Source organism: Hyaena hyaena, unplaced genomic scaffold (genome assembly GCF_003009895.1).
Source record: "Hyaena hyaena isolate Hyena2069 unplaced genomic scaffold, ASM300989v1 scaffold_29, whole genome shotgun sequence".
Taxonomy (NCBI): domain Eukaryota; kingdom Metazoa; phylum Chordata; class Mammalia; order Carnivora; family Hyaenidae; genus Hyaena; species Hyaena hyaena.
Window position 1 is genome coordinate 5,767,635 of NW_024080661.1, and position 14,264 is coordinate 5,781,898.

Consider the following 14,264-nt stretch of genomic DNA (forward strand, 5'->3'; position numbering starts at 1 on the left):
TGCTGTGTATTCTGTAAACAATCCTATTATCACACAACAAGTCAATGAGCAGTATTTACCCTTACAACCACGCACCAAGCTGCTTTTCAATGAAGCTATTACCTGTGGCTTATATGAAGGTATCCCAGACACATCTTTCAAATGGGAGGCCTTGCCAGGAGGAGGAAGGAATGGATTTCCAGCTAGCTGGGATGGCCAACATCACAGACATTAACCCAGTTAGCTTCACTCAAAGAAACCATGTGTTTCATGATGAGAGTGGAGCCATGAGCTCAGCTCTTGTTCTATTTATTCAATGTATGTACAGTTACTGAACCTAGGGCTGTATACAGTGGCAAACCTAAAGTATGTGACTTAGGGGCTTCTAATTTTTTAGTACTCTCTGCTCTGAACAACACAATTATTCCCTCTAGCAATCATGAGAATATTTTTTTCTTTAGTTTTAAAACACACAATTAAAATCGGTGGTAAAGGCATGATGTAGACTCAATAAAACATTTCACGTACAAGACGAAAACTGCACTTCCCAAGAATACATTTTTTTACCTTGCAGTTCACATTCTGGTTCTGTGTTTTAAACTAAGTACAAATAAAAACCCCATAGAGTTACACAGAATGACATAATTGAAGGAATTCAAGTTCTGCTTCTTTGTGTTTACAAACACAGTGCTCCTGCCGCTTATTGTGAATCCACTGTTTAAATTCTGGAATATGTAGTATGACAGGGATCGGAGGCAGGGACTGCCCTTTCCTACAGTGAACTCCACCAATTCTGAACCCTCAGGAAGGTCGTCTAGTAACAAACATATGTCATTATGTCCCTGTGTCTTAGAAGCCAACTGAGTAACTGATGGTTCCTCCAGGTAACTTCCGTGTCGGATTACAGTGTTCATTCGAGGATAAGTAACAAAGCTGTGCTAACTTGAAGACCCTACATATGTTATTAAAACACAACACAGTAACCACAGGAATTGTTTAGAGCTTAGGCCAACAGACTACTTTTTTAGGAGGAGTATTTTTATCACTGGCATTTCCAGAATTTTCAGCACATGAAGATAATAAAAAAAAGCAGATCGAACTTTCAGTGGGTTTCATCATTTGCAATGAAATTCTCTACAGACAGTGTGCCCATTACTGCCTGAACCCACTGTGGCCCACGGCCATAGAGGCTTCCTTGGTCCACTTCTAACTGGGTAGGTCCTGAAGCTCCGCAAGTATTTCCAAGGTGAGTGGCTGCTTAGAGCCACCTGGGCTGACTGGACTAGGAATCAGTGTTATGGTACCTGTGTCTCTGAGAAGGTTTGGTGCAAGAGCCCACCCAGGAGCAGCACTTCCTGTGATGGCTACAACTCAACAGTCTTCCTAGTGAAGTATATATACAAGCTTCATGGATACTTGTGCTCAAGGTCTATCTTTTTGCACAATGTGCTACTGTTTACGTATCTTCAAAAGGATTACTCTGCCTTCCTGGATTAGAAGGATGTATTAGGAACTCAGAAGAGCAGTACAACCAAGGAGGGCCCTTCCTTGCAAAGGTAAAAAGCCCAGTACAAAATTACGGTAACAAAAAGAGCAATACCTTCGCAGGCTTTCTGAGTCTATAAGGCACATCAAAGTCTAATATACACAGTGGCCCCTCCTCATCCACGGTTTTGCTTTCCGCAGTTTCATTTACTCACAGTCAACCACAGTCTGATAGCAGAAAATTCACCTTCTGAATTTTCATCAGAAGGTCCACAATAGCATAATGCGACATCACATGCCTACATTTATCTTGCTTTATCTCATCATGTAGGCATTTTATCATTTCACATCATCACAAGAATAAGGATGAGCACAGTACACCAATATATTTTGACAGAGAGTAACCACATGCACGTAACTTTTATTATAACATATTGTTATAATTATTCTATTTTATTACTCATTATTGTTTGTTGTTAACCTCTTACTATGTCTAACTTATAAATTTTTATGTTTATTTATTTTTTGAGAAAGAGAGAGACAGACAGAGCATAAGGAGGTAAGCATCGGAAAGAGAGAGAGGGAGACACAGAATCTGAAGCAGGCTCCAGGCTCTGAGCTGTTAACACAGAGCCCAATGTGGGGCTTGAACTCATGAACCATAAGATCATGACCTGAGCTGAAGTTGGAAGCTTAACCCCCTGAGCCACCCAGGTGTGCCTAAATTAAATCTTATTGTATGTATAAGAAAAACCATGTTATATATAGGGTTCAGTACAATCTGTGTTTGAGGCATCCACTGGGATTCTAGCATCTTGCATCCTCTACAAATAAGGGGGCGATTACTGTAATTTTATTTCTACAAAAATATTTGAGATGTAGGTTTTATTGCCCTTATTTTACAAGTGAGTAAATTGAGGCTCTGAGAAGTTATGTGATTTCTAAACATCACACAGGTTCACAATGGAGTGGGACCCAAAGCATGATCTTCTTGAGTTCAATGCACTTTCTGATATCCAGCTTTGAAGTATAGTAATAATAGGGGCTATCACACAGGAGACTAGAAAGAGGAGTGCCTACTGCTCGCAAGAAGTGCACAGTCTGTTATTCAGTGGCAGGTCAGATTCCATTACGTTTAATCCACCAGCAATGACCTTTTCCATCTCATCCACCTGGCAGACTCTTCCATATCTTTTAAGACCTATCTCAAGAGATGTCAGCCTTTTCTGACCTGAAGGCAGAGTTAGGTGAAACTTTCTCCTTTGCTCTCCACTCCAGTCTCACATCGCCTACCAGGCTAAAGTGGAACCCGTGATTTGCCACCTGTCTCTAAACGTGTCTATGAACTCCTTAAGTTCAGGAGCATTATTCTTATTTGTATCCCCACTGTCTAGCATGGTGTCTGGAATCTTTCAGGCTCAGAGTAAATTTTAATCTCTACACATCCCAATTTCTGAGAAAAATATAAATGAAGGTATTTATAATTGAGAGTGAGTCAGCGTAACATCACCCTCCCATATGGAGAAGAATACATCCATTAAGTTCTATTTGCTTTCTTGTAGAGACGAGAGATCAGAAATCGAGAGAGTCACGCTTACATCACTGTCTCCATTTCCAAATACTGATACTGAGAACATAATAAAATTATCCTGTGAATGAAATCAATATTCTATTTCTTAATGTTGCTAAATGTATCTCCCAAACCAATCTTCTATCACATTAGCAAACTCTCAGAGAATATTGGAGCCAGAATGGGTCTTTGAAATTAATGCAGCTCAACACGATGATTTTATACATGAGGAAATCCAGAGCCTAAGACACTAAATGACTTGCCTAAGATTATGTGTTTGGTTAGTGGACGAGCCAAGCCAGTGAGCACTTTCCCATAGTCTTTCTGCTGCTTCCGTGACCCAGAAGAGAAAGAAGATTGGTAATGGCAAAAGCAAAGTCCGGGGGAAAGTACTGCTGTGTGCACTCACCCACTCCCCACTCCAGTAAATGGAACAGATGAAACAAGAACATACACAGTAAGGAGGGACTTACTCCCTCCAATACCAGAGGGTTATTCCCTTGACCAAACAGTATGGAACTGGGACTGTGTAAAACGCTAGTGTTACCTCACAGAAATTAAAATGAAATTCTACAAACAAAAAGGTGTGCATATATTTCTGTAGCAAAGAAACTGATGTCAATGGTCTGTGAGTTTGAGCCCCATGTTGGGTTCTATGCTGATAGCTCCGAGCCTGGAGCCTGCTTCGGATTCTGTGTCTCCCTCTCTCTTTGCCCCTCCACTGCTCATGCTCTGTCTCTCTCTCTTGCTCTCTCAAAAATAAATAAACAGTTAAAAAAAAAAAAAGGAGAGAAACTGATGTCAAAGTGACACATCAAGAGGGGCTTGATTTTAGAATATTTACCTCCAGATTTATAATAATTATATAATTACTGGATTGTTTTGAGCCACCTGCTTGTGTTATTTGTTATGGCAGTCACATTAAACCAACACAATGACTTTATCCAATACTCAACTGGAGTGTATTAATTGATGCTGGAGGGCAGGTAAAGTGTAGGGGCTGTGGCATCTTCTTCTCTTCCCCGGGAGACTGAGTGGGATTGGGGTGGCCCTGCAGTGAATTCCTGAGGGGAGAAAGCTGGGTCCTGAGCAACAGCTGACACGGGTGTCAACAGAGCCTGTCATCTGCAGGTGGAGTCGGAGCTTGGGAAGATGGTGGCAAGCAAACACTGAGTCTGAGCCAGTGGCCAAAAGGCAAGCTTGCTAAACACAGGACAGAGTTCTGAGTAGGGAGAAGTATCAGAAGCCAGAATCTGAGGGGAGGATAAAAGAGCCAGAGAGATAAAAGCAGGGGGGAAATGGCTGGAAGATCAATTCAGGATGGCGTCTGGATGAACCCCTCAGGGTTGTCCACTGGGAGCCTTTACAAGCCTTGTCCCACCCACCTCACTGCTTCTTTCCTGTCTCCACAGGGAGAATTCCACCCTCCAGCAAGTTGCCCACACCATAAACCTGGGACTCATGTATAAAATCCTTCCGTCTCCCTCACCCTTCATATTTGTTATAAATTTAGGAGCACTGGCTGAGAAATCTGCAGTGGGGTGGGGGAAGCTAGCTTTGGCTTTCTTCTGAGGATACTCTTCATGGAAAACAATATCCAATCCAAAAAATATTATTTCCCACTTTGGCCTTGAAACAGTCAGTCAGTTCGTGAACTATGGAGAAGCGACAGCCTATAGGAGTGGAGGACATCAGTCCTACAACCACAAACAAATGAATTCTGCCCAGCACCTGTGTGAACTTGGCCCCAGATGAGAAGCAATGGGACTGATACCTTTTGTAGCCTTATAAGACCCTGAGCAGAGGACCCAGCTAAGCCAGGCCTTAACTCCTGACCCATGGAAACTGCAAGACCATAAATACACATCTATTTACACACATTTAAGCTCCTAGATATGTGGTAATTTGCTATGCAGCAATAGAAAACAAATATAGGCACCATCTACTATCTGGAGGAATGAGGGGCAGGGGTGACCCTTGGCAGGTCATCTTACATCACCAAACACCTCACCATCCAGCTTCCCTCCCTAGGAGGGCTTCAGGGAGAAAACAGAGCTCACATTCCTTACTGATGTCTATAGGAACCTTTCTCAAGCCAAGAAAATTGGCCATTTGGAACAACACAGGTAATTAGATATCAGTGCTAAACCACAGGAAATGTTGGCAGCAGATATTATTACCTTCATCTTCTAACAATCCTGAGGTTTTAAAACCCCCCAGCAAGGAAGAGGGTAGGAAACTGCATGTTGGGAGACTTTACTGTCCTGTGTGAACCATTTCTACTTGATTTTGAAGAACATACCAGAAGATGATGCAGTGAGCCAAAGCAGTCTCCTACTCCCATCCATGATCAGAAATGAAGCTTTGAGTTTCTCTATTATCATTCAGACAGAGACTCATGTCCATGATCCCTTGGTGCTTGCCTTGCTTAGAGCTGCTTACTCTCCTTCCGTTGTTCCTGGGATCCCCCCCCAGAAACTTGAAATATGGCCCAACCAAGTGTTATCTGGTTCCTGACCGCCTCCAATCCCAAACCACTTTGCCTCTGACACTCTACACCCAGGCCACAGTGAAGTTTCCGCCGTTTCTAACGCACACCATGCTCACGCATGCCTCTGAGACTTAACATAGGTGCACTCCTCTGCCTGGGACACACCTCTAAGCCTATTCTTCACACACAGGGCTCCTGAAACCCTTCCATATTCCCAAGAGATGCCAGCACTAGAAGCATCTCTTGCTCTAATGAGGCAACTCAAGATGGGCTCCTGGATGGCCTCTGGATGGGGGCTGGTTAACAGAAAGACCAAGTCATGATTAGAAAGCTTGGAATTTTCAGCTTCTCCACCCCATCAATTCCTCTGGAATGTGGAGGGCGGCTACAAATAGAGTTAATAATCGATCACTCCTGCATAAAAATCCCCAGGGTGGGGGGTTTGTAGAGCCCCCAGGTTGGTGAACACGTTGATGTACTAGGCCGGTGGTACACCCCAACTCCACAGGGACAGAAGCTCCTTCCCCATGTATTTCTTCATCTGGCTGTTCATCTGTATCCTTTATAATATCTTTTAATAAACTGGCAAACGTAAGTGAGTGTTTCCTTGAGTTCTGTGAGCCACTCTAGCAAATTAATCAAACTGGAAGAAGACATTGTGGGGACCTCTGATTTGTAGCCCAGTCAGACAGAAGTTGTGGGTAACTTGGGGACCTACACTACGTGTGATTGGCATCTGCAGTGGGGTGGTGGCAGTGTCGTGGGACTGAGCCCTCAACCTGTGGAATCCGACACAAACTCCAGAAAGTGTTAGAATGGAGTTAAATTGAAAGACAATCAGCTGGTGTCGTGGAGCATTACATGCTGTGTGAAAAAAGCCTTCACACACTTGGTGACCAGAATGTGAGGAGTAGAGGGGACAGAGGTGGGAAACTGGAGGTTTTCCCAATGTACCTTTATCACCCATGCTTCAGTTAGTAGTGCTGTGTTATTTTGATGGTGGTGACACTGCTGCTGCTTTACACCTTGGCTTCGAGGAGCAATAATTCCTCCATTTTCACTTAAGTTGACTTAGCAAACATGGAGCTCCCTGGCTGTATGCAGGTTTGTGCTATGTCCTGGGGGGTAGGGGGGGTAAGGAAATGAGGCTCCTGTCCCTGGAGGCTAGACCCTCCTCAGGGCCCTCACTGCTCCTATCTTAGCTCCCATCTCCCTCATTCTGAATCTTGCACTAGTTTTCACCCCTCCCTTGCCCCCACCCCCCCGCCAATACCTTTAGGGTAACATCCACACTGGCAGCTGGCATGGCCTCCCATGACCAGAGCTCTACTTCCTTCCTCAGCCCTAACTCCCCCTGAGCTCTCCTTGCACAGTAAGCCTCTGTCTTCCCAGTCTCCAGGCCTTGGCCCATCTCCCTCCCTTTTCTGAAACACCATTTCTTCCTTTATTTCCCTAGCAGAATCATACATGTTATGATTCAATAACTGAGTCCAGGCACTCCATCTACTGGGAAGGCCCCCTCCATGCTCTCTCAAACTGAGTAGCCCCAGACATCCTCCGTGGCAATCCTGGAAATGCTAAAGCAGGATGGATAGTTCTCTCTCTCTCTCTCTCTCCTCAGCTCCTTGAAACCACCGTGGAGTGTTCTTTGTATCTTTACCCACCAAGAGCCAAGTATGGCCATGCTTGAAAGCAGGGGTCCAGAGACAGCTTGAAGAATGGGTGAGTTCAAGAGCTCACGTTCGGCAACCTGAGAGTGATCCTTGGGAGGTGGTGAAATGGAAAAGAGTTGTTCACCTGCTCCAGGGTTTCATAAAGTTCTAAAAATATATACCCCCAGTGTCATGATTTAAAGCTTTAAAATGGAAGCAACCCCTTGTGATGTCCTAGTCTGAAAAGAGAAAAAGAAACTCCCCATCCAAACACTGGCATGTGAAGGAGGCTTTGGGGGTGAGAGGCAGCTTACTACTTTTAGTGACTGTCTGTCCCACTAGGTGGAAAGAAGTTAAAGGCCAACTCTTTTTTATTTTTAAATATTTATTTATTTAGTGAGAGAGAGACGGAGCATGAATGGGGAAGAGGCAGAGAGAGAGAGAGAGAGAGAGAAATCTCAGGCAGGCTCCATACTCAGCACGAAGCCCAACTCAAGGCTCAGTCTAACAAACTGAACCATGATCAAGGCCTGAGCTATAATCAAGAGTTGGACCCTTACCTAACTAAGCCACCCAGGCACCCCAGAGGGCATCTCTGTTTTAAAACCCCAGTTCCTAGCATAGCGCCTCCTCTATAGAGAATGCCTGATTCCCCCACTGTTTTGGATAAATGGAATGTGAAAAGACAGTAGTTGGCACAAATTTTTCTGAAATGTGTTAAATGTGTATATTTATGCTAAATGATAAATGTGTTATCTACATGTGTGAAAGAGAGATATACTTTAAATGTCACTAAACAAACCCCATGCTGAATCCTTCAATAACATGATTAACCCAGTTTTTGGGTTTTGTTTTTATTTTTTATTTTTCACAGTCTTAGTATAGGTTTTTGCCATCTCTTGCCTGGAGGATTTAAACACACACACACACACACACACACACACACACACACACACACCCCTTGAGGAGCCTGAGTGGCTCAGTCAGTTGAGCGTTCAACTTCGGGTCTGGTCATGATCTCATGGTCTGTGAGTTTGAGCCCCACTGTGGGCTCTGTGCTGACAGCTCAAAGCCTGGAGCCTCCTATGAATTCTGTGTCTCCCTCTCTGCCCCTCCCCTGCTCGCTCTCTCTCTCAAAAATAAACATTAAAAGCAAAACAAAACAAAACAAATACCTCATGAATACCTGTGCCTCTGATATTCTTTTCAAAATACAGTACATCTCCATTCCTATAGCCATACCTGACTTTTTTTTTTTTTCTTTTTCTTGAGGATGGGGAGGGTAGAGAAAGAGGGAGAGAGAGGATCTTAAGTAGGCTCCATGCTCAGTGTGGAGCCTAGTCCAGGGCTCAATCCCATAACTCAGATGATGACCTGAGCCAAAATCAAGAGTCAGATGCTTAACGAAGTGAGCCACATAGGTGCCCCAAGAGCTGGCTTTTTAAAGTACACATTGGATTGTGTCTCTCCAGAGCTTAGGTATGTCTTACAATTCTTCTACTTCTAAAGGGATTGTGTCTAAGCTCTTGAACATGAAACACAAAGAGTCTCATGGCCTGGCCCCTGACAACCTGCTGGCCTCCTCAGACATCAAGCTCCATGGTGTGCCCTGTCCTATGGACAGTCCCTGTACCCTCAGTGCATCCCCACCCCTTTCTACCTGCTGCATCCCCACCCCTCCCTGCCTGCTGCAGCCCTGCCCCTCCCTGCCTGTGCCAGTTGCCCTGATATTCCCCCCTTCTCCTTCTTCTCCACTGAGAATCTTGAATCTGGAAAGAATGCTTTGGGCTGCAAGTGACAGAAAGCCTGATTCAAAACATCTCCAACAGTTAGAAGCTTGTTATCCCACTTAAGAAAATCAATGTTGAGGCAGTTCCATGGTTAATTTAATGCTAAGTAAGCCATACAAGATCTGTGTTCATTCCAAGTTTCTGTTTTGCCATGTTCGGTATAGTTTTTGTCCCCACCATGGGTAGAACTGTTTGCTAAAGGCTCACATCGGTATTAGTGGATCAATCAGTTTTCCAGAGAAACAGAACCAATAGAATGTGTGTGTGTGTGTGTGTGTGTGTGCGTGTGTGTGCACACATCTGTATGTGTCTGTATGTAAAGATAGGGATTTATTCTAAGGAACTGGCTTGTCTGATTGTGGATCTGTAATTTGCAGGGTAGGTGAGCAGGTTGGACATACAGAAAGGAGATGATGTAGCTTGAGACCAAAAGGTTCTAGAAACATAATTCCCTCTTCCTTGGGGAACCTGTCTTTTTCTCTCAAGGCCTTCAACTGATTGGATTAGGCCCACTGACATTAGGATGGTGTTTGACAACATATCTTCATACTGCAGACTATCCAATTTGACACATGAAATTAGCCATCAGGATGTCAAAACTCATCAGTCTCAAGAATGATACTGAAATCACCATGATTGGGGTAGATATTAATCAAGAGTAACTTTCTGGGCCTGGGGAAGGACTCCTTCTCTGAGCCCACGGCTGCAGGGCAGGGAGGTGAACACAAATAAAATTGGGGCTATGCCTCAAAATAGGCTGTAGTTAGGGGGTGAGACTGGATGAAGGTGTGGATTTGAGCAAGTAAACAGTCTACTAGTCAATAGGCAGGCAAGATCACTACACTCTACGTGTTCTCTAAACCCTATTAAAGCCTTTGTTACACTGAGTCATGGGTTTATGGCTTATCTTCCTCTTTAGATGGTGGGTTCATCCTTGAATAATAACCGTGTATCCATTGCCTCTTTATCAATAGCCCCAAGCATGATGCTCAGCACCAGCTGGCTACCCCATAGGTGCTTTGAACTGACCAAAGTGGGTTCTTCTGGTGCTAAATCAACCCTGTGCTTGCCACTGCTTGAGAAGTCCTATATTTCTACACACCACAAGCTGTTGAAATCACAGATTCGCAACTATTACGCCAACTGACAATTATTTCTAGATACTCTCGTAAAGAAATCACAGGGCAATAAAACTTGTCCAAATCATCTCGTCACACAAAGTTCTCTTCTCTTTCACACATCCATGCCATGAAAAAAAAATCCCACTGGAAAATCAAGGGACACTCTCAGTCTTATAGTCAGCAATGATACTAATAGATAAAGGGGTTGCTGTTTGCCCTAAGCACCAATTCAGACAAAGTAGGTCATTTGAAGTCTGTCAGATGTTAGGGTCTCAGGTCCCATTAATTCAAAAATTCTCATGACTCTTATCTTTTTTTTAACATAGTGGAGTGCCCCAAAGTTTAGGAAGTAAAATCATCAGCTACCAGTCTTCTTTACCAGGAAGCCAAAGGGTTTCGAGGCTGTTCAACGCAAAGGATGATAAAGTCATTTTGCAGTTGGCTACTGCATACAGACCAGTTGAGTTCACCAATCCCAGGAACAATTACTAAGCATTTTCCATGTTCTACATGTCATGAGAGACCTTCTTCCATGTTCTACACATCATGAGAGACCTTCACTTGCATTATTATATTTCCAGTTTATGGCTCTCTGCCTTTTCCAAAGCAGAGAAGTATCAAATATCCAGCTACATTGCTACTGATAAAACAGTAATAGTTATACCAACAAGAACTGACATGTCCTGATTCACACCATGCACCAGACATTACCATAAGCACCTTATCTGCATTATCTAATTTAATCCTCACAAAACCTCATGAGGCTGACTGAGTCCTTATCTCCATTTTAACAGATGAATAACCCAAGGATCTGAGAGTAGATAGGCAACTTGCTGACAGAACTGCCAGTAGGAAGCCACAGAACCCAGATTCAATGCCAGGTGTGGCTGGCTCGAGTCCACACTCGGACCTCCACACCTTACTGCTTAGCGTGCAGCAGGTTTTATTCCTATTATCTCATACAAAGCTGGAAATGAGGGAAAGTTCAACTTTTTTAAGTCAACACATAAAAGGAAAGATAAAACTTCTTTCCTGTGGCTGTCTTAGAATCAACAACCAAATCAAACAAGGGCCTTGAACACATGTAGAGAAGGAAGGAATGTGTCAAGAGAGGGGGAAACATCAAAAATAAAATGTGGGGCAGAAGAGCAAAACTTTGTACTTCCAATTCTATATTATCCAGGTACACTTAAGTCACTACAGAGGATATTATTAGTTTAACAAGACTCATTATAACCTGGAGGGAATGCCCTTTGTGGCTCTACTTCCATAATCACAAAGCACATGCGTGTAATTATAAATGCAATTTTCTGGGATGTCTTGAATATGGGAAGCAGACTCCTCAGAAACACAATAAAAACTCCATTCATTGGAAAGGGATGTCCCCAATTGTTAGGGATAAAATGCCATGTATCTGTATCACATCATATGAATATAGCACACGTCAATTAAGTTGTCACAAGATTATTATTAGAAGCCTGATCATTTGTAGGTGAATTAATCAAGACCAGTTTCTGTGCCAACTGGGCCAAGGAATAAATGTACCATCGTAAATCTGTAAGTTAATAATATCAATTTACAAGACTATTTGGCAGTCAGCTGGCTTTTTCGTGGGTCACCACTGTCCCCCACCAAGCCGTCTCTTCTTGGAAAGCCCCAAGAGCATGTATTATTGTCCCACAGCACAACAGATAAAGTGATGCTCAGAGGGGTTTCACTCGGAGGGGTTTCATGGAGTCAGAAGGATGAGGTGAGAGTGGTGGGGAAGACACACCTCCACCTTCCTTCGAAACTAAAGCCATGGCTTTAGTTTTTGACTCTACCTTGTCTTCACTTCTCCCCCCCAGTGCTGACGGCATCCACTCCACCTGTTATTTTTAGCCCGTGCTTGGCCCGGTCTGCTAAGTCCTGACCACAGATGCTACTGAAGTAACATCAGTGACAGCATGCATCCCAGGAAGCCGCACTGTCATGGTCAGCCTTTCCAGCCTTCCCGTTTCATTAATGTTAAAAGATGGCTCTTTCTCGCTTAACCAGACTCGAGTGGACAGAGCCTCAACCCTCTGTCCTCCACTGCCAAGGGAAAGAGCCTCCTGCTGAGAGAAAGGCTTTGGCGGGTAGGCTCCAATGGAAAAAGGTAGTCTTGGCTAAACAGCCAATCTTGAACACACCTTCCCCGGATGTGTCAGAGAGATGTGGTTGCTTCTTGCGATACCTTTCCTGCTGCGCAGCAAATGCAAAATTCTGGAAATAATATTCTATTTCATTCAGATTCTTTTCTTAAAAATAAAACAATAAAAATAAACGTGTCTTTACCTGGAACAAAGCTTCCCTGCACCACCTCCTTGTACGCCCACCAGCCTTCATGGATTTTTGGTGAATTCTGTTGAGCTAAAAGGGAAAGAAAGGAAGAGAGACTAAATGAATAGCAGACAACCCCTGGGTCCTAGCCATGTAAGAAGGGTGAACACACATACAGTAATCCTTTTCTACCCACAAGACATCCTACAAACTGTGGCAGCATCCCTCCCTCTCCTCTTTTTTTAAAAAAATAGATTCTTAACCTGTAAATATACTGTCACTGCATTTTTTATACAAAGCACTCAGGAGATGTCTATTGAGGAGAAATAGACAGTAATTATGTATTTAAGCCTATTTGAATTCCCCTGTCACTTGTCTGTACCTCTGAATCACCTCTTTTCCACACCTGCCCCTATGCACACACCCACATGTGCACATGCACACACACACACACACACACACACACACACACAGCACTAGGACTGAGGCTGATCCCATCCACAAGCCAGGCAAGAACTCTCCATGTGCGCAAACCCCTTAGGAACAGAGAGGGGATAGGGCATTTGTAGGCTAGAAGAGGGAAGGGTGCAATTGGCCAGCTTTCCTCAGGTCCCACGAAAATGAAAAGAAAAATATAAATGATCACGGTGAGAGTCTTTGACACGATGGAGAGAAAAAATGGAAAGCCCAAGCAATTGGGACAGAGCATAGGGATCTATGAGCTCATGCTGACATGACCTCAGGATAGTCTTTGACCTTTATGACAGATGGTGGGTGAATTAGGGCAATTCTATTACATGTGGGGGTAAACCCCAAAGTGCAGATAAATACAGAGTGTGGATCCCTTTACTACTGAACAGCATTCATATTTCAGCTGCTTCTCATATTGGAAAAAATAAGGTCATTTCAACCATATTTGTAATTCAGCAAGTAAATAGAAATGTTAAACCTTGACTTTCATTTTCTTCCTTTAAATCTTATTCTTTCTTTCAGTCTCCTTCAGACTTATCATTCTGGGTTAGAGAGAATGACACAAGACAATGTGTCTGCAAGCACAGCTTTGTGTAAAGAAAGGATTTGTCAAATTAAACTTCATCTTCCATATAAGCTCCAATTGCCTAGATCCAAGTGTCTTCCCATAGTAGAGAAAAGATACTTTTTCTGCCTATGACGTTAAGGCCCCCAAGGGTCGCAGCTCTGTGATGAAGGGTTTATGACCCAGGATGAGTGAGAGAGAAACCCACTCCTTCTGGAGTTGACAATGTGGTTTGGGGTCTTCGGAAAGAAATGGAACAGGGACAAAGAACCTATTGAAGGCCCTGGAAAGGTATCACCAGTACAAATCTATGGCTTGGGATGCATCAAAGTACCCGGGTTACTAGTACCCCATTTCCACATAGAATGGATAGAGCTTGTATGTTCCCACAGCCCTGGAGAAAGATCCTAAAGGCAGGGGAGTTGAAAGCCAGTACATCTGTCCTGGGGCAGTAGGCAAGGGAGAAGTGGCCTCAAACAGAGGCTGCAACAGATTTGTCCAGCTAAGGACAACAGAGTTAATAGAGACTCCGGGTATCTGTGACAGTAGGGAACAACAAAGAGGTCTGAAGTCTAGGAAATCTTTACGTCTGAGAAACCCAAGTTTCTCAGTTTCCCAAGCTGAGAAACGAGATCAAGACTTATATGCTTGGAAAGTTTACCAAGTAGGTGGACAAAGGACATTTCTCAGGCTCTGCACAATTCTGATGCTTCCTCGGAGTCCTGACATTGCATGATCCACTCTCATCCTCCTTCCCAGCTCACTGGAGGGTCATTGTAGGAGAAGAGGGGAATGCCAAAGGCTTAGAAATCTGTGAGATCAGATTCACCTAATGTACT

At 43.7% G+C, this 14,264-nt stretch overlaps 1 protein-coding gene across 1 annotated transcript in view; it reads right to left on the bottom strand.

Annotated features, from left to right (window-relative positions):
• The window catches only part of CA10 (carbonic anhydrase 10), a 488,817-nt gene that overhangs the window by 392,391 nt on the left and 82,162 nt on the right, over positions 1–14,264 (bottom strand). Inside the window, exon 3 of the mRNA XM_039227861.1 lies at positions 12,405–12,479. Coding sequence (XP_039083792.1) covers positions 12,405–12,479 — 75 coding nt within the window. The remainder of the gene's footprint in view (positions 1–12,404; positions 12,480–14,264) is intronic.